The sequence below is a fragment of the Brienomyrus brachyistius genome, chromosome 10 (genome assembly GCF_023856365.1).
Source record: "Brienomyrus brachyistius isolate T26 chromosome 10, BBRACH_0.4, whole genome shotgun sequence".
Taxonomy (NCBI): Eukaryota; Metazoa; Chordata; class Actinopteri; order Osteoglossiformes; family Mormyridae; genus Brienomyrus; species Brienomyrus brachyistius.
In genome coordinates this window covers 11,437,041-11,464,251 of record NC_064542.1, presented here as the reverse complement: position 1 = coordinate 11,464,251, position 27,211 = coordinate 11,437,041, and the positions used below count along the sequence as shown (strand labels likewise).

The 27,211-nt window shown below is 41.0% G+C and overlaps 2 protein-coding genes across 49 annotated transcripts in view; both read left to right on the top strand.

Moving 5' to 3' along the window:
• Positions 1-11,730, top strand: part of ahnak (AHNAK nucleoprotein) — a 41,311-nt gene extending 29,581 nt beyond the window's left edge. For 22 of the 43 annotated variants that reach the window (XM_049027383.1, XM_049027387.1, XM_049027417.1 and 19 more), the window contains 4 exons: positions 177-374; positions 1,047-5,713; positions 6,722-6,776; positions 7,449-11,730. In XM_049027383.1, the coding sequence (XP_048883340.1) occupies positions 177-374; positions 1,047-5,713; positions 6,722-6,776; positions 7,449-10,165 (7,637 nt within the window). In that variant the 3' untranslated portion in view covers positions 10,166-11,730. Of the gene's footprint in view, positions 1-14; positions 6,138-6,299; positions 6,477-6,551 lie in introns of all 43 variants that reach the window. The other 21 variants (XM_049027415.1, XM_049027394.1, XM_049027416.1 and 18 more) reach the window with 20 other exon arrangements.
• Positions 11,731-11,848: 118 nt separating this feature from the next.
• Positions 11,849-27,211, top strand: part of klhl4 (kelch-like family member 4) — an 80,696-nt gene continuing 65,333 nt past the window's right edge. For 4 of the 6 annotated variants that reach the window (XM_049027430.1, XM_049027427.1, XM_049027428.1 and 1 more), the window contains exon 1: positions 11,849-13,442. The gene's annotated coding sequence lies outside the window, so the exon portion shown is untranslated. Of the gene's footprint in view, positions 13,443-13,848; positions 13,883-27,211 lie in introns of all 6 variants that reach the window. The other 2 variants (XM_049027429.1, XM_049027423.1) reach the window with 1 other exon arrangement.

Genomic DNA, 27,211 nt, shown 5'->3' with positions numbered 1-27,211 from the left:
TCTTAATATTGAAGGTCCCGAAGTTGATATTGAAGGACCTGATGGAAAAATCAAGGGGCCGAAATTCAAGATGCCAAAAATTTCTGGGCCAAAGATTTCAATGCCGGATGTGGACTTCAACCTGAAAGGGCCAAAGCTGAAAGGAGACATGGATGTGTCTGTACCAAAATTGGAAGGTGATCTTAAAGCACCAAAAGTTGACATTGAAGGCCCAAATGTTGACATTGAAGGTCCAGAAGGTGGGTTCAAGATGCCCAAGATTCAGATGCCGAAATTTGGCTTTAAAGGACCTAAAGTACGGGGTCCAGATGTTGACGTGAATCTTCCCAAAGCCGATGTTGATATTGAAGGTCCCGAAGTTGATATTGAAGGACCTGATGGGAAAATCAAGGGGCCGAAATTCAAGATGCCAAAAATTTCTGGGCCAAAGATTTCAATGCCGGATGTGGACTTCAACCTGAAAGGGCCAAAGCTGAAAGGAGACATGGATGTGTCAGTACCAAAATTGGAAGGTGATCTTAAAGCACCAAAAGTTGACATTGAAGGCCCAAATGTTGACATTGAAGGTCCAGAAGGTGGGTTCAAGATGCCCAAGATTCAGATGCCGAAATTTGGCTTTAAAGGACCTAAAGTACGGGGTCCAGATGTTGACGTGAATCTTCCCAAAGCCGATGTTGATATTGAAGGTCCCGAAGTTGATATTGAAGGACCTGATGGAAAAATCAAGGGGCCGAAATTCAAGATGCCAAAAATTTCTGGGCCAAAGATTTCAATGCCGGATGTGGACTTCAATCTGAAAGGGCCAAAGCTGAAAGGAGACATGGATGTGTCAGTACCAAAATTGGAAGGTGATCTTAAAGCACCAAAAGTTGACATTGAAGGCCCAGATGTTGACATTGGACGGCCAGAAGGAGGGTTCAAGATGCCCACGATTCATATGCCCAAGTTTGGCTTTAAAGGTCCCAAGTTAGAGGGTCCAGATGTTGATGTGAATCTTCCCAAAGCCGATGTTGATATTGAAGGTCCCGAAGTTGATATTGAAGGACCTGATGGAAAAATCAAGGGGCCGAAATTCAAGATGCCAAAAATTTCTGGGCCAAAGATTTCAATGCCGGATGTGGACTTCAATCTGAAAGGGCCAAAGCTGAAAGGAGACATGGATGTGTCAGTACCAAAATTGGAAGGTGATCTTAAAGCACCAAAAGTTGACATTGAAGGCCCAGATGTTGACATTGGACGGCCAGAAGGAGGGTTCAAGATGCCCACGATTCATATGCCCAAGTTTGGCTTTAAAGGTCCCAAGTTAGAGGGTCCAGATGTTGATGTGAATCTTCCCAAAGCCGATGTTGATATTGAAGGTCCCGAAGTTGATATTGAAGGACCTGATGGAAAAATCAAGGGGCCGAAATTCAAGATGCCAAAAATTTCTGGGCCAAAGATTTCAATGCCGGATGTGGACTTCAACCTGAAAGGGCCAAAGCTGAAAGGAGACATGGATGTGTCAGTACCAAAATTGGAAGGTGATCTTAAAGCACCAAAAGTTGACATTGAAGGCCCTGATGTTGACATTGGAGGGCCAGAAGGAGGGTTCAAGATGCCCTCGATTCATATGCCCAAGTTTGGCTTTAAAGGTCCCAAGTTAGAGGGTCCAGATGTTGATGTGAATCTTCCCAAAGCCGATGTTGATATTGAAGGTCCCGAAGTTGATATTGAAGGACCTGATGGAAAAATCAAGGGGCCGAAATTCAAGATGCCAAAAATTTCTGGGCCAAAGATTTCAATGCCGGATGTGGACTTCAACCTGAAAGGGCCAAAGCTGAAAGGAGACATGGATGTGTCAGTACCAAAATTGGAAGGTGATCTTAAAGCACCAAAAGTTGACATTGAAGGCCCAGATGTTGACATTGGAGGGCCAGAAGGAGGGTTCAAGATGCCCAAGATTCCTATGCCCAAGTTTGGCTTTAAAGGTCCCAAGTTAGAGGGTCCTGATGTCGACGTGAATCTTCCCAAAGCCGATGTTGATATTGAAGGTCCCGAAGTTGATATTGAAGGACCTGATGGAAAAATCAAGGGGCCGAAATTCAAGATGCCAAAAATTTCTGGGCCAAAGATTTCAATGCCGGATGTGGACTTCAACCTGAAAGGGCCAAAGCTGAAAGGAGACATGGATGTATCAGTACCAAAATTGGAAGGTGATCTTAAAGCACCAAAAGTTGATATTGAAGGCCCAGATGTTGACATTGGAGGGCCAGAAGGAGGGTTCAAGATGCCCAAGATTCATTTGCCCAAGTTTGGCCATAAAGGTCCCAAGTTAGAGGGTCCAGATGTTGACGTTAACCTTCCCAAAGCCAATGTTGATATTGAAGGTCCCGAAGTTGATATTGAAGGACCTGATGGAAAAATCAAGGGGCCGAAATTCAAGATGCCAAAAATTTCTGGGCCAAAGATTTCAATGCCGGATATGGACTTCAACCTGAAAGGGCCAAAGCTGAAAGGAGACATGGATGTATCAGTACCAAAATTGGAAGGTGATCTTAAAGCACCAAAAGTTGATATTGAAGGCCCAGATGTTGACATTGAAGGGCCGGAAGGAGGGTTCAAGATGCCCAAGATTGAGATGCCGAAATTTGGCTTTAAAGGACCTAAAGTACGGGGTCCAGATGTTGACGTGAATCTTCCCAAAGCCGATGTTGATATTGAAGGTCCCGAAGTTGATATTGAAGGACCTGATGGAAAAATCAAGGGGCCGAAATTCAAGATGCCCAAAATTTCTGGGCCAAAGATTTCAATGCCGGATGTGGACTTCAACCTGAAAGGGCCAAAGCTGAAAGGAGACATGGATGTATCAGTACCAAAATTGGAAGGTGATCTTAAAGCACCGAAAGTTGACATTGAAGGCCCAGATGTTGACATTGGAGGGCCAGGAGTAGGGTTCAAGATGCCCAAGATTCCTATGCCCAAGTTTGGCTTTAAAGGTCCCAAGTTAGAGGGTCCAGATGTCGACGTGAATCTTCCCGAAGCCGATGTTGATATTGAATGTCCCGAAGTTGATATTCAAGGACCTGATGGAAAAATCAAGGGGCCGAAATTCAAGATGCCAAAAATTTCTGGGCCAAAGATTTCAATGCCGGATGTGGACTTCAACCTGAAAGGGCCAAAAGTGAAGGGAGACATGGATGTATCAGTACCAAAATTGGAAGGTGATCTTAAAGCACCAAAAGTTGACATTGAAGTCCAGAATGTAAGAATGCAGGGACCTGACCTTGATGTTCGTGGTCCTGATGGTAAAATCAAGGGACCTAACTTGAAGATGCCAAGCATTTCTGGTCCAAAGTTATCAATGCCGGACCTGGATTTAAACCTAAAAGGACCAAAGCTGAAAGGGGATGTTGATGTTTCTGTTCCAAAAATTGAAGGTGATATTAAGGGTGCACATATTGATGTCAAAAGTCCAGACATGGATCTGAAAGGTTCTGAGGGACGTTTTAAAATGCCCAAGTTTAAGTTGCCAAAGTTTAGCTTTAAAGGTCCAAAAGTTGAATCTCCAGATGCAGGTTTTAATGTACCCAAAGGTGGATTTGAAGTTAAATCTCCCACGGTTGACATTGAAGGTACTGATGCTGATTTGGGAAGTCCTGAAGGTAAAATAAAGGGACCTAAATTTAGGATGCCATCCATTTCAGCACCCAAAATTTCAATGCCAGATGTGGACCTGAATCTAAAAGAACCCAAAATAAAAGGAGATATGGATATGTCTGTTACAAAGGTGGAAGGTGACATCAAGGTACCAAAAGTTGACATTGAAGGGCCAGAAGGTGGGTTCAAGATGCCCAAGATTGAGATGCCGAAATTTGGCTTTAAAGGACCTAAAGTACGGGGTCCAGATGTTGACGTGAATCTTCCCAAAGCCGATGTTGATATTGAAGGTCCCGAAGTTGATATTGAAGGACCTGATGGAAAAATCAAGGGGCCGAAATTCAAGATGCCAAAAATTTCTGGGCCAAAGATTTCAATGCCGGATGTGGACTTCAACCTGAAAGGGCCAAAGCTGAAAGGAGACATGGATGTGTCAGTACCAAAATTGGAAGGTGATCTTAAAGCACCAAAAGTTAACATTGAAGGCCCAGATGTTGACATTGAAGGGCCAGAAGGTGGGTTCAAGATGCCCAGGATTGAGATGCCGAAATTTGGCTTCAAAGGACCTAAAGTAGAGGGTCCAGATGTTGACGTGAATCTTCCCAAAGCCAATGTTGATATTGAAGGTCCCGAAGTTGATATTGAAGGACCTGATGGAAAAATCAAGGGGCCGAAATTCAAGATGCCAAAAATTTCTGGGCCAAAGATTTCAATGCCGGATGTGGACTTCAACCTGAAAGGGCCAAAGCTGAAAGGAGACATGGATGTGTCAGTACCAAAATTGGAAGGTGATCTTAAAGCACCAAAAGTTGACATTGAAGGCCCAGATGTTGACATTGAAGGTCCAGAAGGTGGGTTCAAGATGCCCAAGATTCAGATGCCGAAATTTGGCTTCAAAGGACCTAAAGTAGAGGGTCCAGATGTTGACGTGAATCTTCCCAAAGCCGATGTTGATATTGAAGGTCCCGAAGTTGATATTGAAGGACCTGATGGAAAAATCAAGGGGCCAAAATTCAAGATGCCAAAAATTTCTGGGCCAAAGATTTCAATGCCGGATATGGACTTCAACCTGAAAGGGCCAAAGCTGAAAGGAGACATGGATGTGTCAGTACCAAAATTGGAAGGTGATCTTAAAGCACCAAAAGTTGACATTGAAGGCCCAGATGTTGACATTGGAGGGCCAGAAGGAGGGTTCAAGATGCCCAAGATTCATTTGCCCAAGTTTGGCCATAAAGGTCCCAAGTTAGAGGGTCCAGATGTTGACGTGAATCTTCCCAAGGCCGATGTTGATATTGAAGGTCCCGAAGTTGATATTGAAGGACCTGATGGAAAAATCAAGGGGCCGAAATTCAAGATGCCAAAAATTTCTGGGCCAAAGATTTCAATGCCGGATATGGACTTCAACCTGAAAGGGCCAAAGCTGAAAGGAGACATGGATGTGTCAGTACCAAAATTGGAAGGTGATCTTAAAGCACCAAAAGTTGACATTGAAGGCCCAGATGTTGACATTGGAGGGCCAGAAGGAGGGTTCAAGATGCCCAAGATTCATTTGCCCAAGTTTGGCCATAAAGGTCCCAAGTTAGAGGGTCCAGATGTTGACGTGAATCTTCCCAAGGCCGATTTTGATATTGAAGGTCCCGAAGTTGATATTGAAGGACCTGATGGAAAAATCAAGGGGCCGAAATTCAAGATGCCAAAAATTTCTGGGCCAAAGATTTCAATGCCGGATATGGACTTCAACCTGAAAGGGCCAAAGCTGAAAGGAGACATGGATGTGTCAGTACCAAAATTGGAAGGTGATCTTAAAGCACCAAAAGTTGACATTGAAGGCCCAGATGTTGACATTGAAGGTCCAGAAGGTGGGTTCAAGATGCCCAAGATTCAGATGCCGAAATTTGGCTTTAAAGGACCTAAAGTACGGGGTCCAGATGTTGACGTGAATCTTCCCAAAGCCGATATTGATATTGAAGGTCCCGAAGTTGATATTGAAGGACCTGATGGAAAAATCAAGGGACCGAAATTCAAGATGCCAAAAATTTCTGGGCCAAAGATTTCAATGCCGGATATGGACTTCAACCTGAAAGGGCCAAAAGTGAAGGGAGACATGGATGTATCAGTACCAAAATTGGAAGGTGATCTTAAAGCACCAAAAGTTGACATTGAAGGCCCAGATGTTGATATTGGAGGGCCAGGAGGTGGGTTCAAGATGCCCAAGATTGAGATGCCGAAATTTGGCTTCAAAGGACCTAAAGTAGAGGGTCCAGATGTTGACGTGAATCTTCCCAAAGCCGATGTTGATATTGAAGGTCCCGAAGTTGATATTGAAGGACCTGATGGAAAAATCAAGGGGCCGAAATTCAAGATGCCAAAAATATCTGGGCCAAAGATTTCAATGCCGGATATGGACTTCAACCTCAAAGGGCCAAAGCTGAAAGGAGACATGGATGTGTCAGTACCAAAATTGGAAGGTGATCTTAAAGCACCAAAAGTTGACATTGAAGGCCCAGATGTTGACATTGGACGGCCAGAAGGAGGGTTCAAGATGCCCACGATTCATATGCCCAAGTTTGGCCTCAAAGGTCCCAAGTTGGAGGGTCCAGATGTTGACGTGAATCTTCCCAAAGCCGATGTTGATATTGAAGGTCCCGAAGTTGATATTGAAGGACCTGATGGAAAAATCAAGGGGCCGAAATTCAAGATGCCAAAAATTTCTGGGCCAAAGATTTCAATGCCGGATATGGACTTCAACCTGAAAGGGCCAAAGCTGAAAGGAGACATGGATGTGTCAGTACCAAAATTGGAAGGTGATCTTAAAGCACCAAAAGTTGACATTGAAGGCCCAGATGTTGACATTGGAGGGCCAGAAGGAGGGTTCAAGATGCCCAAGATTCATATGCCCAAGTTTGGCCATAAAGGTCCCAAGTTAGAGGGTCCAGATGTTGACGTGAATCTTCCCAAAGCCGATGTTGATATTGAAGGTCCCGAAGTTGATATTGAAGGACCTGATGGAAAAATCAAGGGGCCGAAATTCAAGATGCCAAAAATTTCTGGGCCAAAGATTTCAATGCCGGATGTGGACTTCAACCTGAAAGGGCCAAAGCTGAAAGGAGACATGGATGTCTCAGTACCAAAATTGGAAGGTGATCTTAAAGCACCAAAAGTTGACATTGAAGGCCCAGATGTTGACATTGAAGGTCCAGAAGGTGGATTCAAGATGCCCAAGATTCAGATGCCGAAATTTGGCTTTAAAGGATCTAAAGTACGGGGTCCAGATGTTGACGTGAATCTTCCCAAAGCCGATATTGATATTGAAGGTCCCGAAGTTGATATTGAAGGACCTGATGGAAAAATCAAGGGGCCGAAATTCAAGATGCCAAAAATTTCTGGGCCAAAGATTTCAATGCCGGATATGGACTTCAACCTGAAAGGGCCAAAAGTGAAGGGAGACATGGATGTATCAGTACCAAAATTGGAAGGTGATCTTAAAGCACCAAAAGTTGACATTGAAGGCCCAGATGTTGACATTGGAGGGCCAGGAGGTGGGTTCAAGATGCCCAAGATTGAGATGCCGAAATTTGGCTTCAAAGGACCTAAAGTAGAGGGTCCAGATGTTGACGTGAATCTTCCCAAGGCCGATGTTGATATTGAAGGTCCCGAAGTTGATATTGAAGGACCTGATGGAAAAATCAAGGGGCCGAAATTCAAGATGCCAAAAATTTCTGGGCCAAAGATTTCAATGCCGGATATGGACTTCAACCTGAAAGGGCCAAAGCTGAAAGGAGACATGGATGTGTCAGTACCAAAATTGGAAGGTGATCTTAAAGCACCAAAAGTTGACATTGAAGGCCCAGATGTTGACATTGGAGGGCCAGAAGGAGGGTTCAAGATGCCCAAGATCAAGATGCCCAAATTTGAGCTCAAAGGACCCAAAGTACAGGGTCCTGATGTTGATATGAACTTACCAAAAGCTGACTTTGACATTAAGGGGCCTAAAGTTGATGTTGAAGGTGCAGAATTTGATGTTGAGGGTCCTGATGGAAAAATCAAGGGACCTAAATTGAAAATGCCAAAAATTTCTGGTCCCAATATTAATTTGCCTGACTTCAATCTGAAAGGCCCCAAAATAGAAGGTGACCTGAAAGGACCAAAAGTAAATATCAGTGCTCCTGAAGTTGACATTGGTGCTCCCGATATCAATATCAAAGGTGGAAAAGTCAAAGGACCCAAAATGGAAATGCCTAAGTTGTCTGGACCTAACATAAAAATCCCTGATGTTGACTATAACTTGAAAGGTTCAACGGTTGAAGGTGGCATCACAGGACCCGAGATGAACATTGAGGGGCCTGATGTGCAAAGGCCAGAAGCTGGAATAAAGATGCCCAAAATCAAAATTCCTCAATTTGGTGTAAAAGGTCCCAAATTTGAGGGTCCTGAAGTTGATGTTAGTGTCCCCAAAACTGATATTGGCATCAAAACAGATGTTAAACTCCCAGAAGCAGATGTTAGTCTTGATCTTCCTGACACTGATGTTAATGTCAAAGGAAAGAAAAGCAAATTCAAAATTCCAAAAATTAAGGGGAAGGTAAAGAAGCCAGATGTTGGCACAGGTCTCAAATCTCCTGACATAGATTTGGACACTCACTCACCAGATATTCATGTAAAAGGCCCTAAGGTAAAGAAGCCATTGTTTGGGATGTTGCATTTCCCTGATGTGGAGCTTGATATTAAATCCCCAAAGATTAAGGGTGATGGCACTGTTTCAGATTCCTTGAAAACGCCAAATTTGGATCTTCCATCTGCCAAAGCTGACATTAAAACTCCTGTTGTTGACATACCTGAAGTTAATGTTGAGGGTCCAGATGTAAAAATGAAAAAGTCCAAAATCAAAATGCCTAAATTCAATATTTCAGGCCCTAAACTTAAAACTCCTGACATTGACATCAAAGGTCCTGGTCTTCATGCACCTGATGTAAATGTTTCTGTGCCTGATGTTGATGTCAAAGGCCCTGATATGAAAACTAAAGTTAAACTTGAGGGACCAGAAGGAAAATTAATGGGTCCCTCTTTAAACATTGAAACATCTAAAATTGCTGCTCCTGATTTCTCTTTGAAAGGAACTAAAGTAAAGGGAGACCTGGATATATCTGGTGAAATTAAAGGGCCATCTGTGGAAGGACCAGATATACACCTCGAAGGCCCTGATGGCAAGATGAAGGGCCCTACATTTAACATACCAACTGTTGGGAAGGCTACAGGCCCCACAATTAAAATGCCTACTATATCTGGTCCAGGAATTTCTGTACCAGATGTGGACCTCAAGCTGAAAGGTCCAAAAGTAAAAGGAGATGTGGATATGCCCGTTCCAACAGTCAGAGGTGACATGAAGTCACCAAAAGTTGAAATTGAGGGTCCAGCTATTGACACTGAAGGTGTCGAAGGTGGATTCAAGATGCCTAAGATAAAAATGCCCAGATTTGGTCTGAAAGAACCTAATGTTGCAAGTCCCAATGTTGACATCAACTTAAAAACAGCTGACATTGACATCAAAGGGCCTGAAGTTAATATTGAAGGTCCGGTACTTCATGTTGAGGGTCATGAAGAAAACATCAAAGGACCTAAATTGAAGATGCCATCCACTTCTGTGCCAATGCCTGATGTAGATTTTAACTTGAAAGCGCCAAAATTTTCTGAAGGGAATCTTAATGTCAAAGCTGAGGCAGGGGAGCATGCAGAAATGTCATCAGTCACCATTCCAAAAACCAAAGTCCCAAAGTTTGGAATTGCTCTGCCCAAACTTGAAGGGCCAGAAGTAGGAGTAGACATTGGTTCAGGTGGGGCAGTTGGTGGAGGTTCTGTTAGCATGCAGGCTTCTGGAGCTAGCACCACGTTAAGCTCTCAAAGCCTTGAATTAGAGGGTCCTGAGCTAAAAACTGGTGGTGGAAAAACAAAAGTCAAGTTGCCCAAGTTGTTTGGCAAGTCAAAAAGCAAGGGCGGCAGTGCAGCAGATCTGAGTCTTCAGGGACCGAGTGTAGAAGTGTCTAGTGGTGGTGGTGTAAAAGGTTCCAAAGGGCTGAGTGTAAGTTCTGGCGAATTGCCTGGCAAGAGTGCAATTGAGGGAGGTCCTGGCATCATTGTGTCACCTAAAACCAAGTCTGCATCGCTAGACCTGTTCAAAAAATCCCGACATCGATCATCCTCCTTGAGTGACGAGGGAGGACTGGCTTCTCCTTCCTCTCCCGGTGGTCATCTCCAAGCAGAGGGGGGAGCCTCCCTGGAGGGCGGGGAGGTTAAGGTCAAGGGTAAAAAAGGAAAGCTGAAGTTTGGCACGTTTGGTGGCTTTGGCTCCAAGTCGAAAGGCTCATATGAAGTGTCCCTGGGTGAAGAAGCTGAAGCTCAGGTAGAGGGAAGTGGTGGAGTTTCTTTGCCCTCCAAGAAGTCTCGGGTTTCTTCATCATCCAGTGGTGATAGTGCGGCGAAGGGAGGTTTTCGTTTTCCACGTGTTGAACTTTCAGTGTCACCAAAGAAATAATCTAATGAGCCTTGTCTCCATTCCTTTCTTTTCCAAGCCATTTTCTTCATTCTATCTGTATGACTCGGCCCATCTCCAACCCTGACTCTTATCAATTTTAAGTTTAAAGAACAACAACTTGATTTTCAAAATGTACATCTCCAGTACACTGATGCACTGCTAGGGAAGCGCAAAGGTAATTTAAAAGACACTGGAGTAAATTTTGCAGTTTTGAAAATCATCCTTTAAGTGTAAATAAGAAATTGAACCTGTTTTGTATTTTTTTTGTATATAATCACGTTTGTTTAGCGTATGCTGTCTTAGATTGTGACCCTTCCCAGACACAGTGCCTTAAGTACAAATGTTAATAGTAAAGGAATTCTTCAAATCTTTTAAAACTTTTCCTAGTAGGCGTGGTATTTTTTATCTTAATGTAATAAAAATGAGGAATTTCAAAGTCTGCAAAAGTTCATGATTCAGAATGTTTAATAAAGGATTGTGTATACTTTATACCATTAATCAGAAAACAACTGTTATCGATATATATATTTTAACAAAAGATTGATTTGCTTTTGTTTTGGAGCTTAATATAATCCGTGCTGCAAAAATGTATACTTCTCATTGATCTGACCTTTTTACATTTTCCATAGAATCGAGCATCATTGCTGGTAGAGACCATAGCTGCAGTGAGCATCAATGTATTTGTATAAATTATAATGAACTGCTGTTTTGACCTGAGTTACACTAGAATACTGCCCAAATCCTTATTGGTAGCTGCTTCATAATATACTCTAACCAATTTAGCTGAATACAGAGTGTACAGCTGCAGTCAAAAGTAGAGCAAAAGCAGATTCTTTGGTTGCACTGTTACGCAGAAGAAAATGGCAGTATCCTGTTGTGACAGAAAGGTGGCTTCAATGATCATTTGTATTGTATATTTTTTGTATCATGTGATGAAAAATACACATATTTGCCTTTTATAATTTGCCTTTTTTGGCTAAGAAATTGACAGCATATCATAGCTCCCATTGTCTCTGTTTCATAATACTTGGTCTTATTGTAATGCCTACTGAGAAATTGTCAAATGTGATGAAATCCTGACGCGATGACAATGGTTAGCCAAACTTGCATGGATTTGCAGTTTGAATGAATGTTTTGTAATTATTGTCCCCGGCTTGCAACCCTAACTCCACATCTGAGCACCTTACCATGCTGAGCTAAATATCTCTGTTTGTCTCTCTCTCTCTCTCTCCCTCGGTAAATAGATATGTTGATATATGGGGATGGCGGAGTGGGGACTTTGCTAGCTGTTGTGACAAAAGAGCCATGCTGTAATGCCACTGATGGATAATGACTTTTCTGTAATGGTCTTTTAAGTCATTACATTAGCCTTGGGGAAAAATATGTGAAAAGAGATGGTATTTTCTAACATCCTTTGGTGTATTTAGTGACATTGGGATCTAGATGCGTCTGTTTATCTTTCTTGCTGGTATGTTTTTTTTTTTTTTTGTTTTTTTTTTAAATTTTGTTAATGTTCTGTTTCAACTACAAAACAAACCACAAATAAACTGTTCAATTAACCTTAATTCCAGGCTTCTTTTTGCACTTATTTCAAAACCTTCATTCCGTCATCACCAGCCGTTGTCAGATTTTGAGTAGATGGTGTGACGCTTTCAGATTTTCTGTCCATTACTCTTAAATCACACAGGTAAGTAACTGAGGTCAAAGATAATACATATGCAAGTGTTAAAATACTACATTAGCTGAAAAGCTTTGGCTGTAATATAAATTTGGGGGACACTGTGTGGCACCCTGGATAAGTACTGTACCTATGATTGGAACCCTGTTTCCTCAGTGTCCGTCACTTTGGATAAAATCGACTAAATAGATTAATAAATCTCACCTGCCGATTTGCCCTGTTCATCCAGTATGCACTGGATTAATTTAGATATTCAGGCTTATATAAGAATACATATTACAACAGTATGAGTGACCGAGATGTTTCACATATGAAGCTTAGAGTATATGTATATGCACATGCATATTTTTGTGATAATTGATCAGAAAAATCTGATTATAAAAATATTTCATACGCTCCATCTGGAGTATATAAAACCAAAATGATACAGAAAGAAGAAATGCAAATGATATTGCTTCAGTATCTAAATTGCTTAATTATTTTCAATTTTAATTAGTCCATTAGGTTATAATTTGCTTGATTATTTTGTTTTGGATCTAGTTGTATTGCATACAACTGTCCACTTAGGGGCAGTATTATTCTAAAAAATGTCCAAGCTGTACTGATGCGTATGTTGCACACTTTCATGTCTTTTTAGGATATAGTGTGTGTATCTCCTGGATTACTGTTTGAGCAAAGTCAAACGTTAAGCTAAATCCAGTGTATTTAAAATCCAGGAAGGGATTTTTTTGTACAATTACTACACTGAATTTTTTTTTTCAATCGCCAAAGCATGTTTTGCTTTACTTTCTGTAGCGATACCAATGACAATACGGGGTCAATGTACTGTAAAGAAAGTAGGTCATGTGAACTTCGCTGAAGATAGGGAGACTTCATAAAGTAGGAGAAAACACCTCCATCTGAGTCAGAGTGATCTGTCTCCACCCCCGGAGATACTACAGAAATATTTATTTCAAGAATACAGATTGAGTGTTTTATGCTCTCAGTAAAGACAACATTCTTTGTAAGCCTGAGGGTCTTATTTAGGTTTCACCAGAAGATCACGTGAACCTTTTCTGCAAATATGTGTGTAAATTTTACCTACTTAGCTAGATTACTACAGACCATAACAAAGTGAATAGCAATGGCTTAATGTGTAGTGTCTTAGAGGTTGTTGAATACTAAGAATTACTTCATGCTCATCCTTTTAAGTGTTTTGTAGTAAGACCAACTCCCACTGCAAATGGGAAACAATACTGTAAGTGTTAATTTTACATGTACCATAAGAATCAAGCTTTTTCTATATTTCTGTTAGCTAATGTGTCACAGTGGAAAGTCAGAAGTAAGGGAAGTGGTCTCTGCTCTGGGTTGTTCCTTTGTAATTGTTCAGCGTGGTACAGCGGAAAGCACTTATCAGGAATTTCCTCTCTAAGAGAAAAGCCGTTTTTTTTTTTATATGCAAATATTTACAGAGCAGGGACAACTGGGAACTGGAGAGAAACAGGGTATAGAGTTTGTTGGCATCCCCAACATCTTTGTGCATTTAAACACATGCATATTACTCAACGAAAATTGAACACTACGAAAACTGCTATTGCAACAAGTAAGAGCTTCTAACAGGTAAGTTTCAGGTCCCTCTTCTTGGTTAGAGGCTCTGAAATGGACTCCCTTATCCGTGTGAGTTTTGCGGAAGTAGAGTGGTATTGCATTTTCCAGTTTTAAAGCATCATTTAGAAAAAAAAAGTTTGCCGAACTGCTTTATGTGTAGCACACTGCTGAAAAGGACGGAATATGCAGTCTAAATTTTTACTATTTTTGCTAGATGTTTTGTAATAGATAAACAACCAGTGTTCCACCATCATCTTAGTGTTTGTTTTTACATATTTTATGCCTAGAAGAGTTTGTAATAAATTCTCAGCATCCAGATTAATAATATTTCAGATGTATTCATTTCTAGAATTGAGATCTTAATTTTAGCTTTTTCTAATACAACAGTATACATGTATTTTTCTTTATCACTTTCTAGCTCTTCACTCTGTGCACGAACCAACTTAATATGAGTATGTATATATTTTTTTTTATTATTTTTTTTTAATTTATTTACTTATTTTTTTCTGTACTGTTTGGATACTGGTGCTGTTATTTTGTTCAGAATCAGTTGGCACTTTTAAGTTTTGCTAGAGGGTTACTTGCTTCTTGCCTCGCATTTGTGGGATTTGTATCTTGCTGTGGCCATAAGGATTCCGTGAAATTCCACAAGTGATCATGATGGTTACTCTTTTGGACAAATATTGTAACACTGTACTACTAATATTTTTCCTCCAAATTTCATTTCCTGAGGTTCTGTGGCTATACAATTGAATTATGTTTTCAAGTCTGTTGTACTGAGACACACCCAGTTTCCTGTGTGTAGTTTTGTGGAATTTGGAGAATTCAGAAAACACAATGACAAGAATGACTGAAGGAGAAGTTGAATTTATGTTATATTCTACATGAAATATATATTTTAAGCTTCTAATGTAAGGTTCACGCTTTAAAAAGCTATGAATTCCACTCACTCCCACAATGCACTAGCAACAGGAAGGTTGACCTTATTTATTTATTGTTTGTTTACATGACTATCTGTCTATTGATTTGTTTATTTCTTGAACATACCATTAAAAATAGGCTGCTAAGACAGGAACACGGGCTTTTTTAGTGGAGCAAGATATCGTCAAGGGTTCATACCAGCAAGTACAGAAGCAGCTTAGATTTTAAGACCCAGTTGTTGAACGTCACTCAGCTCCTGTCACAGTGGAAGTGGATAAGCCACAGCGGAGGTTCCGGAACATTTTGGGGCATGGAGTGTAGCATAGCTATCATAGTTACTTCTTGTACACCATCTTTACAAATTTCACCCTGACATCTCTCACGCCTGCAGTGAGTTTCAGTGAGGACTACCTCATCCAGAAGAACTAATGTGCAAATTTAATGAAAACATCACTACTGGGTGCAGTGAAGTCGATGAATGAACACGTTCGTATATCAGTGTAACACACAGAATCACTTATTCTTTTGCGAAAATGGGCAAACTGCTTTTGCGTTAGGAATTGATGGAAGCTCTGAAAGTTGTGTGTATTTTCCTTCTTGTTACTGTTTAACGTTTAAATGATTAGTTTGTGCCATGCTTTGCGTCCGTATTCGACTAATCAGATTCTTATATGTGAGAACGGCAGCAACCTCTGTGGTATGCGACATATCTGAAGAGCAAATTTGCCAAACTCGCTCAGTCAATCTTTTGTTGCTTTCGAGAAAAGAACCTAATGTTACAGTATTAGGAAGCAAAATTCACTCAGTCCTTATGTAATCCAACAAAGAACTTTTGTTAAATTTCCAAAACTCTCTAAAGTCTACAGAAATGGTACATACTTATGGACCTATCCACAGCACATTTCCCATGGACTGTGTAAGTTTGGAGATTTGCTCTTCATTCTACATAAGCGATGGATGTGCCTTAAACCTGTATCAAAGTTATTACTACTAATTGCTGTAGGACTCAAATAACTTAAACCACTAATGTGTCCCTGGCCGATGCTATGATCCTAAGCATGTTAGTGCGAATACGGTCCTATTTTAGTGTAACTAAACTCGAGTGCATGAATGAATTGTAGTCCGTTTATAAGATTTAAGTTAAATGCCACTTTCTGTAGCTCCCTTGAAACGTTTCATTCTGCAAAATGTACCTGAAGCAGATCTGATCAGGATACAACATCCAGGGAGCCATCCAAGACAGCAATGAAAACATGCATGTAGTGCAAACTTCTAACTAGGACAGTATCCTGTTCCTCCAGATGCTTTTTAATGTTCCACTGGGTCCGTAAGTGACGGGAAGATCTGCTTTGAAGTTGCTGCCGATCCTTTGAAATCCTCCTCCACGGATATCAGCACGCCGCAGAATGTTTTAAATCACCCAGCAACAGGACATAAGCACATAAACCGTTGCCACTGCAAGAGTTTCTTTGGATACTTTCACAGATGAAATATAACTCATTATTTCAAAAAAGTGTTGTAAAATTACAAAAGAAAATGAAGGAGGATTGGTCGCTGTAAACTTTAGAACAATTAAACAATTACAGCTGCGTGCAACAGACATAAGTCACAGCAAGCGTAGCTTCTCCTGTTGCACCGCTGGGTATATGACCGCCTGACATGTTGGCAGCGTTCATTCCCTGCTGCCTTTGCAAGCATAATTCAACCAAGTGCGATCTCAATCACTGAGAGAGAGAAGGTATCTTCATACCACATCTATAGATTAAAGTAATTCCTCATGCATATTTATAAGCAAAGCACACATCAAGCTGGCAAAACACCACAAGCCGCCTGCTGAAACGCAACAAAACGATTCCACTTCAGGTTCATTGTTTTTTTTTTTTTTGTTTGTTTGTTACAATAGACACAATATAATGTGCATGGAGTGACAGAGTGTTAATTGTACTGCATATTCTGATTATGCCTATCGTGTGAAAAACGTGCGGGTTTACTTTTCATAAGTATGTTTCTCTGGTTTTACAAATTCATACTCCCCCTAATGAGAAAACATTGACATTTTGCATCAACGATTTATCTTTTCCCAGGTGATTCATTGTGAAATTGCGTTGAATGAATTCATATTTCTAACCTTCTCTCGTTTAAAATGGTCTGTTACTCATAGTGATTCATGAAAAAAAAAAAATTCCCTGTGCTGAATGTGTCTCTCTCCTTACTCAATGTGGCTTTTCTAGTTGCAGTAAGTCAGCTTACAAACTGCTTTGTTGTACCAAAGGATTGGTGGGTATTTTCAGGAGCTGCTTCCCTCTTCGAGGGAGGGACGTTGTGTCTGTACTTGAATTGGGGTGTATGGGCATGACTGGTATCCCATCCAGGCTGTACCCCAGCCTCATGTACTGTGCTGCCCGGAATGCACTCTGGGTCCCTGTTGACCTTGACCTAGATGTAAGATGGATGAATGGATGCACAGAGTAGCAGATTAGTTCACTAACTGCCTTCTATTACTGACCTGCGTTTACCCTTCAAAACGCCAGCGACGGCCATTCACCTTGTCTATCTGTTAGCAGTTTTTCAATATTCAACAGGTCTCTCTTTCTAGATGCACCAAAATTCCGAAGCTGAGACAGTTACTAAATAAGTATAATGTGTCTCAATATGCCAGCGTAGATCAGCTTTCGCTAGTTCAATTGAAATGCAAAGTGGATTACATTATATTGCATGTATTGAGTTTTTAGCTGTACAATGAAACCGCACACTTTCATCTATTCATTTTTCATAGGATCCTGCTCAGATGCAGGGCCGTTTGGAGCCTGGAGCCTGTGCCAGGCAGCTTGGGTCGTGACGCAGCGGCACCCGGGATGCAGCCATGCCAGTCCCTCACAGGGAACACACATCTTCACGCTCCAAAAGCCAATTAAAAACACACCTTTGCCGAACTGCACGTTTTCAGACTGCAGGGGGAAAAGGGTAGAAATTCCACACACGCACCTTGTGCTACCCTACCTACCTAAATCACATTTTTATTTTTAATATTGAATTTTAATTTTAAATGCACTGGTTTTCACTAATCTGGACCCCCCGCGACCCAGTAGGATAAGTGTTTTGGAAAATGGATGGATGGATGGTTGTCACTAACACCTTGAACCTGTGCTGGTTAAGTGATTGTCAGATGGATGGGTGGGTCGTTGACAGTAACTTAAGCAGTGGCTTTGATTAAAAAAAAAAAGAAAAACACTTTCAACCTTAATCTTAATGTCTATTAAAATATTCTCCAAGTGGTGGTGTGATGGGCTGCATATTATTAATACTGTACCTAAATACAATAAATCCTCACAGTAACTCAGCGAAGCCATTATTTGGCATCACACACTACAAAGTAATTTATTAAGGGCAGCAAATAATAATTCTTCATAAAAAAAACTTTTTTAAGTTTTATTATCTAAAGTTTAATAAACAAATAGGGATTTTTTTATGTATACTGGCCATTATATTTATGATATACACATTACAGCCCTTTTTCACAGAGCAAGCTCACAAGGGCATTACGATGTTACTCGTGTACATTAAGAAAGGTAGTATCTAAGGGGTAAATATTGTTAGTGATTTATACAGTAAAGGGATATACTTGTCATATTTGAATTGCAAGAAACAAAATATAACATTGAAGCGAAATATCTGTAAATATTAACAAATGTGGCATTGTCTCAACAGTAAGCTGGATGTGAGTGACAGTCATCTGATTGTAATTCCAAGGCTGCCACATGAATCTCATAAAGCATCTAGATTTTACAGGAACACCTATCAAATCGTTGGTGACAAAACAATACGCCAGAAAGATCCGGGCAGTGCTACCTATGATGATGATTAGATGAGAGTTTGGTCAGATGTGGGCAAGGAATATTGGAGAGGCGGAAGACAAAATTATTCCATATAAAGTTGTTCCCTGATATTGGGCGCATGTCTAGACTTCATGGTATGGGATTACTTTCAAATGATTTTTGTTGGCTATGTCAGACAGAAGCAGGGATGGATCTCCATATGATTTGGGAATGTTCTCTGATACCCTTTTTGGTGTAAAACTCTTGAATTGTTGGGGAAATGATTGGATTTGACTCAACCTGTTCAACCCTGACTCCTCGAGCCTCCTAGCTGATAGAGCAGAAATGCAGCTTATACCAGACGAAGAGTTTACCATTTTAATAGCTGGTATTACTTCTGCTTTTAGGATGATGCTATGCGACTGGAAATGTTCTAGACAGTCTGATCTGAAAGATTGCGTTGATATAGTAACAGAAACTGCTTTATGTGATGTTTCGTTGGGGAGAAACAAAAGTGGGGGAGAAACTAAGGGAGCTGTGGGTTCAGTTGTATAATTACGGAATAGACAGAATCCTTCACGTCCTTCTGGTATTGCTGGTTAGTGGTTTGCTCATTAAATACTTTTGCATTGCGTTATTGTTTTGGTTAAGGTTTTGATATTTGGCTGACTTGTTGATCTGTTATGTTGTACCAATCTCTGTTTTTGTAAAATTTTATGTAAATAAAAAGTTTAATTCCCGAAAGGCACTGTTTGTTACGTTAGACTTTATATCTTTATGTACCTGCTCTGGGGCACTGTGATTAATCTTCCAGTTCATTTATTGTGCCCTTTTAGAGCACCGTGTCAATATTTATAGGGGCCCATGGTAATAGGGTAATCAGCCTATCAGACCTAGGGGGTGGAGTTCATTGCGCACTCGGTACTTCTGAGCACCCATGGCAAACACAACACTTTCCTGGGGAAGTAAAGTGTGCATCTTATATGGGAAACTTGCATGAAGCTGTAGGCAAAATTTAGCTCATTATCAAATGAGCAGTACTTGTACAGGAGTACTCATGGAGACTTGGGTAATGGATTTACAGTGTCTTAAATTGCAGACAGGATATGCAAGCTGCCTACACATGTGTAACCTGATTGCATAAGGCTGAGTAACGCCTAAATGACACAACGTCTGCTGCCAGAGTTAATTAGGCAAAAGTAGTGTTATTATAATACATAGTTACATTGTTATTTCAGCATAAATTTAGTTAGTTTCACTACTCAGATAATGGATAACGTCGTCACGGACTAAAACCATGTGTTTGGTTGACCTTTGACCTCATTGCTGCTGTTGCTATTTTTCGGTGTGGACCCAGAGCCGGACAGCATGAGCTGGCAGTGCCCCCCCGCGGGATACAAGATGGCTAAAGAGAACAGTCCCAGATTTTACTGTATTAGCGTGATTCATGGCAATGCTAAAGGGGAAATGTGGTTGAATGGGGCTCAGGCCTCTCACGTTAGCTCATCTTCTCATGGCCTAGAAGGATTTCACAAGACAGAGAGGCCTCAAGTGGGAGATTAAAGGGCCCAGGACATCTATCCTTCTGCGAAAGATCGTCCCAGGGCTCAATAAAATAATCTCCATTACAAACTGGACATTAAACACATAAGTAAATGTGTATCGCTGCTATGACATATCACGGTGCTTTGCTTAAAAAAAAAAGAAACTATTATCCTTCTCAAAATGCTGATTTATCATTTTTTCCCCACTTTCTGTCGTCCTTTTAGACACTTTAGTGCACTTGACACTCTTGTTCACCTAATAACTGTCAGGCTCAATATTAACAGGTCAGCATGAAATTGACCTATTCCGTTATCGACGCGGTATTTCATGACGTTCATTTATTAACCAATTTAAATGCTATTGAAAGTTGCTGGCAGTTACATTTTCATATTTAATATTGGAGTTCTAGATATTACTTGGAATTTTCAACAATGATAAAATATAAACTAAATTAACAATGTACGGTAGCCACATCGCTTTTGGTACCATCTCCCAGAGGCCATCACAGATCTAGAAAACAATTTACACGCAATTTATACGCCTGTCTTGAAATCGGCGCTTTAAATCACTTTTGTAAACAAATTATCCCCCCTTCCCTCTTTCTGGCGCGGCAGGTACGATATTTCATGCCTTTCATTTCAGGAAGGCTCTTGTACATTTCAAGTTAGCCCCAGCCCTGCCATCTGTCTTGTTAGGAGCTGTTTTCTGTTGTTTGATGGGTTTTGGGGAGAGGCCAAAGAAAATCAGAGAGTCAGTCAACCCCCTCGCTATTCTGCTCCCTCACTGCGCTTTTGCAGATGGAAGCTGTTCAGATTCTATAAATCAAAAGCAGCTCTGCCCAATGGCGGTTGTGATTTATTTATTTTTTTATTTTTCTTTGTCTCTTTCATGTTGAGTGGATGAGCTGTACGTATTAAGAGTCGGCATACGCTAGCTAGCGGCCGCTCAGCTGAGATATAGTTTTGCCCCGCAAGCTGCAGATAGATGCCGAGAGCGCTAAAGGTGCACCCAGTACGGAACCAGAAAAACGGTCCCCAGTGTCAAATCCTTCAGTCCACAATTAGCTCCCTGGCTCCCGTGAAATTAGCATACAGAGCAACTCACCAGCTCCCTAATTGGCCAGTCTAGGGCCCCATGTTGCGTTTTACACTCTTTATTGTATAACCTCGACGATAATTAAAATTCATGCATTTTTACGGGACGTTCAGGGCTGATCAAATATTTAAAAAGGTTACAAGCTTTTGTTCCTCCTTAAATGCCTCCGTAGAAATCGGCTCTACTTAAACACTCTCTCCTGCTTCCTGAGGTGGCTATCACGTCTGTTTACTCCAGGCTTGCAGTTCATTATGCATTCCTTGTTGTCCTCTTCAAAAGGCCAAGAACTGATTTGTTGGAAAAGGTTACATTTGAATTGCTGGAACAGCAAAGTTTATGAAGAATGCAGTGTTTCTTGCATGCTAATATCTGCTAGCAATTGGACAGACGGACCGGATATAGCAATGACCTCACAATCGCAATATCTGGGTTTATTTTCTCTTGTTACAAATACAATGCGTAATTATTAATTTATGATTTTATTTATATAATTGATACCCTTTATATGTCACATACATTTCTCGCATATGGGTGCATGGGTGAATGTGGAATGCATGCCATCATAAATATAGCTACATTTTACTTATATTCGGACTATTCACATTACTGCATTGTCCAATCTGAGTAACGTCAAATATTTTGAAAATAATCTCTCTGTTAGCACTCTATCACCTGTTACGACATCTAGCGCAAGTGTGGAAAAACAATCATATCTGTGTCAAAAATACGTAGGTGGTTACAGGTAGAAATATGAAGTTGACGCAATGGAATTAATGGAACGCTCTGGAAGTCAGGGCTCAGGGAAGCTTGTCATTCCTGTCATTACATTAAGACTCATGAAAGCAAATGGAATCGCAACAGACAATCTGATATTCCTACTGTATATTTAAATTACTTTTTTTGCACTCGAGGGACATTTTTAAATGTAGAAATAATAGGCGTTCTCTGAAATCATCAAAAGCTATAGGTACGGTGCTCTTAGGAAAGACACAAAAAGGCTTCCCTCTTGATAAATTAAAATACAGCGAGCATACCTTGGTTTGCATAGAGACGTGATCGTCGTGCTTTGAGAACAGCCTGCAATCACCAGAGGGTCAATCAAATATTTAGCTACTTTCTCTGGAAGGAACCTGATAAGTTTTCCCTTTGTTCTTTGATGGAACATTTTGCTGTTGTAACCAATTCTAGTCACAAATGAAAGAGGAATATTATTTTTCGACGTTCAAATATGAATTAAATATGGACAGTATGGACAGTATTGTACATAGAGCACATTCAGTGCTTTTCGGTATGATCCTGCTGTTGCAGACACTCAGACATAGTGTCCGCTGAAGCTCACTGTAATAATTACCAAATGTAATATCTATGCTTTCAGAGAGCTATTTTAATAATTGCTTTGTAAGATTGTTTGATTGCATAAAGAATAAAAACAGCACGTGTTTTTAAATCTATAAATCATCTATTTGCCTTTATAAATTGAGGTTCAAAAGCAGATTGAAAAAAGAAAAAATATCCATCATTTTGTCATATAAGGAAAAAAATCCATTTTAAATGGGGATGCATATTTGATTTCTGCGCAAAAACACTAGTAACATCATTGCAGAATGTTCTGAGATGTATATCATTAAACATATCATCTATGACCTTGCATGGGCTTACTTTCAGACGCATTTGTGCCTGTTAGTTTCCTAGAGAATCGCATGAGGAATGTGTGTGGTTTGCATGCTTACCCGGTGATGCATGGGTCTCCTGCAGCTGTGCTGCTTTCCTCCTGCAGTGAAAATGTGCAGTTCAGCTAATTGCTATCTCTAAATTATTTCCTCACTGCGTTTGATTATGTGTGCCCCCTTCAATGGACTGGTATGCCATCCAGGATGCACCCCAGCCTTATGCCCTACGCTGCCTGGGATGGGCTCCAGGCCCCCCCCTGAAACCCCGACCAGGGTGAGTGTGATAGACCACCATCCCAATCAAGGCTTCACTGGTCTTGTGTCCTCTGATGACTGGGAAAGGCTCCAGGCTTACTCTGACCCAGTACCGCTAATGGAAAATAGATAAACAAATCACATTCATTGGAATTCACTTAGAGCAAAGAAATTTTATGTTGGTCTGTTACAATTACAGTATAAATGATAGGTAGGTCGATGCAGTAGCATATGAATTGCTACTGAATATCACTTAATCCATTTGCTTTTCTTGAAACCTTAAGTGTCCTTTGTGGTTTTGTCTTCCATCCAGAGATGAGCGAATCCTATGCGTGTTTGTTTATCTGGTTCAAATCCAAGCCATCCACACCTGCAGACTGCATGTTTGCAATAATTACCGCAGTAAATTTCCATGGCTATTATCACTATAACGCCAGGAAGCCTGCTGACCTTAATAAATGGCTTCATTATCAAGTCCAGCCAGATTATGTGCACAAAGTCACATAAATATAAGGTTTGTTCCCTCATGCGCTGGAGCTTTAGAGTAAGTGTCTGTGAGGAAACGACGACCCTCCATCACATCCCGATAAACATAAAGGGCAGTTTTCTTTGTGGTCTTTATTAATGAAGATAGTATTGTTATATACGAAAAATGTGTGCAAATGTACACTGTGTTTCTAATCAAAAACATACATGTGAGAAATAGAGATATGTATTTTTTTTGTATTTCAGCTTAAAACCTAGTAAAAGGGAAAATAAAGAACAGATGGCGGATATAAGCATAGTTAATATCTGGCATCCAAAGGTAGTCTGGTCACTGTGTATACACCTCACTGTGCTAGGTCACTCAGAGTGACAGACAAACATCTGTTCTGTGACTCGAGAGAGTTTTATACAGACCCTGTACTATACTCTGTATATGCATATTTATAGATTACAGACAGGTAACACATTCATATTGTTCATTAAAATAAAATGTCAGTGTTTCTTGGCTTGTCAGAATGGCTGTCTAGTTGCCTAAATCACGTTTATGCAGTTTATGTCCTGGTGACATCATCTCCGAGCGATGACCACGGGCTGCGCAGCGGGCAGAAGCAGTCGGCGCCGTTTCAAGCCTCAGCTCTGGTGGGTTGGGCGCCTGACTCATCCACTGCATGAAAACCTCCTAAAGCTATTCGGAGCTGTACTAGATCTCCCTTATTACGCCGTGCAACTTGTGAGGTTTGAAGTAGCTGTTGGCAGAAATATGTATCTGAGCGGTGCATACTTACCCGCATATAAAGTCTGTCAGGGCATTTCAGGTCACGTCGCGGGAGGCCACAAAGACTCGACTGCAGAGGGAAGCATGTAGGGGAGGTTTAAAACGCTGTATTCAGAAGGCAGAAGGTAGCAATGACAATGAGTGCAGCGATGACGCTAGACGTCCTTCGCTGGGGAGCACTTGGCGCAGGGCACACGGTCCCCCTGGTTTTCTGCTGTGCGATGCTTCATGTCAGGGGAATTAGAAATGTCAGGTGAGGCAGAGGATCAACAGGGACAGCCAAGTAATTGGACAGTGTGTGAAGGGGTGTCAGAACACTGTCGTCACTCGACGCTCTCGACTGTGGGCGATTTATGATTCACAGAAGCAGCTGCTCACTCATTGTTCAAGTAAATCACCGGAAAGAGCTTATTTGTTTATTTGTTTGAATGTTTTGGGAGGTTTTTTTTTTTAATCCTATTTCGCTTTGATTTTCATCCGAAACCGAAAAGGGTTGCATGACCCCCGTGCCATTTTCTGCTGTACTCTCCCCCAGTTCTGTCTTCACCCTCTTTTCTCCGAATTGTAGCTCTCACACCCACTGGCCCTGAGGTCGTCCGAGGACGCGTCGGCGGCAGCCCTCAGCCAGCCACGGGGATGCAGTCACGTGCGATTTCATGACACTGATTTGACTAACAAAATCATTAGTGGGCCAGTTTCACACAGGTCTAAGCTAGATGACCGTAAACGTGCGAAAGCAAGCGCGCAGCTGTGAGAAAAGCACTTAACTTTATGGATTGGAACAGATGTATAATTTAAAAAGCATCTTTGGGCAGGCTGTCGCTGGTGCTGCTGGGGGAACGGTGAATGCTTAAATCACCGGCAGTACAGCACATAACATGCTCACACCGAATTTTCACATTGGAATATTCAGTCTGTGAATATTTACATTAGAATGATTCTGAGTATACAGGTTCATTCATCCATTGATATCCAGTTTCTATATGGCTTAATTGAGGGTTGTGGGTTCAAATCCCATCCTTGGCTTTTGCATATCCTCTTCTGTTTCTGTGAGATCCCTCTGGGCTCATGTTTCCTTCTGCAGTCTAAAGACATGCAATTAGGCAGACTGGTGTCTATAAATTGCCAATTCTGTGTGTGTGTGTGTGTGTGTGTGTGTGTGTGTGTGTGTGTGTGTGTGTGTGTGTGTTCTATAATGTATTAGCATCCATGCAGGGTATCTTGTGCCCTGCACTCCCTGCAACTGACTCCCAGCTCAAGCTTGTATAAGTGGTTAGAAGATGAATGGATGGAATACAGCTTGATTGGTTTCCCTCATTTATCCTCAGTGATTAAAGAGATAAAATATTGGTTTCCCCCAGTTAACAGGGGTAGTGCTGCTTTTGTGATGACACACTTTGCCAGGCAGTTCTGAGAAAGGGGGATTTGGTTCACCCACATGCATCTTCCCCAGCACGCTTCAAAAGCGTGGCTTACATTAGCGAACAGTACGACTGACATCATCCCTCCTTAGCTCACCCCAACTGAGGACAGGGCTGTAAAAATTTGCATGACGTTGCCACAATTGGTGCGATTCTCTGATTTGCGCTCATCTTATTCTGTCTACCAGGTGGTCGTTAAATATTTATCACTTTTAATTGTTCGGCATCAGTAGCTTTTCCTCGTTAGCACTGCTATACCCCAAAAATGTAAATATAAATATTTATGCCAAGTTTGAGCAGTTTGGAAGCAAGGCGGATTCTGCACAGAACAAATAAGCAAACAGGAATTAGACCAGGCGTCTAGTATCATACACTGAGTTGCACGGTGCCCTTTTGATTGTATTTACCAGCATGGCAGCCACAGTTGAGCACCTGTCATCAGCAAACAGCGTTTACACTTCACTGTCTATTATAGTCTGATTCATAAGTAGTAAACAGGCCAGTTATTGTTTAATTGCTGTCTGCTGAGTAAAAGTAAATGTCTTTGCATTCTCCTAATACCTACGCCTGGTTTTAGTCTCCAAATCGTAAATGAGTTTACAGTGAACTATTCCACGTCCTTATTCTTAAGAAAAATAAAACCAATGTTTTTAATACAGTCCCCTTTACGTAGTGTATGCTTATGTGCTTAATGCCACTTTAAGTGTTGATTTGTATTCCAGCAGTTCTAATCTCAGGGGAAGGCCCCACTGATGTACCTTTGGGAAATTCGTAAATCTTAATTGCCTCTTGAAATATTTAGATGTATAAACAATTGTATCCAATTGCTTCCCATGCCCATTGGAAAAATAATTTTCATTACATATCAATTAGTTAACTTCAGAGGCCTAGCCAGGAGTTTTCAACGGGGGCTGCGTACCATGCCTACCAGCCTTTCACCTCCTAGATCACCCATCTACGGCACGGCCCAACCTATTTCCGCATTTCTTAAGAACCGGTTTTTAACAGTATTTTAAATGATTGTGCATAACCACAGACATTTTAGCTAATTCACTGTGATTACTCTGATTTTATTTTTAACTGCTGAAAGCTGAATGATGTTGAAATTGAAAATACAGTGCACTGATGGTGTATTTGCGTTGCGATTTTTAATTCCTTATGCTACACTGGGACAATTAGTTGTCACCCGTGTGCGTGAAACAGCAATGATTGATTGATTAACGTGGTCGTAACGCCAAAACAGCACGGAAGGGATTTCAGAGTTACCGCACATGACAATAAGCGACATCAGATGCATGTTACAACTGTCGCAAGATGCATAAATAAGAATGCAGACTCCGCAGGATGCGTTTTAACGACTCACGGGATTTACGATGATGGGGAACATACAGTAGGTCCTAAATGTAAATATTTCTCAATTTCACGTACAAAAAATGTTACATTTTATGACAGGGGGTGGGTATGCACCCTACACACTGTGTATGACAACACCACAGGTTAACTTATATAAGTTATATATATTTAATACTACAGATGTAGTTCATGTTTAGATATTCTGTGTATGCTTTTCTGCATGGATATTCTGCCAGGGAATCTTGGTTGCTATGGTTTCAATTGAAGAAAAAAAATCAATAAACTAACATGATCCAGTTGTACTTTCTCAGATCTCAGTTATCTAGTGTATGACTGTTGTCCTGGGAGTGAGAGAGAAAGAAAGTCAGTGGGACAAAATGAGTCCTGCCCCACCCCCCCCACAACCAACACAAAATGTTGCAGAGCACCCCCATTCTGGATGAGC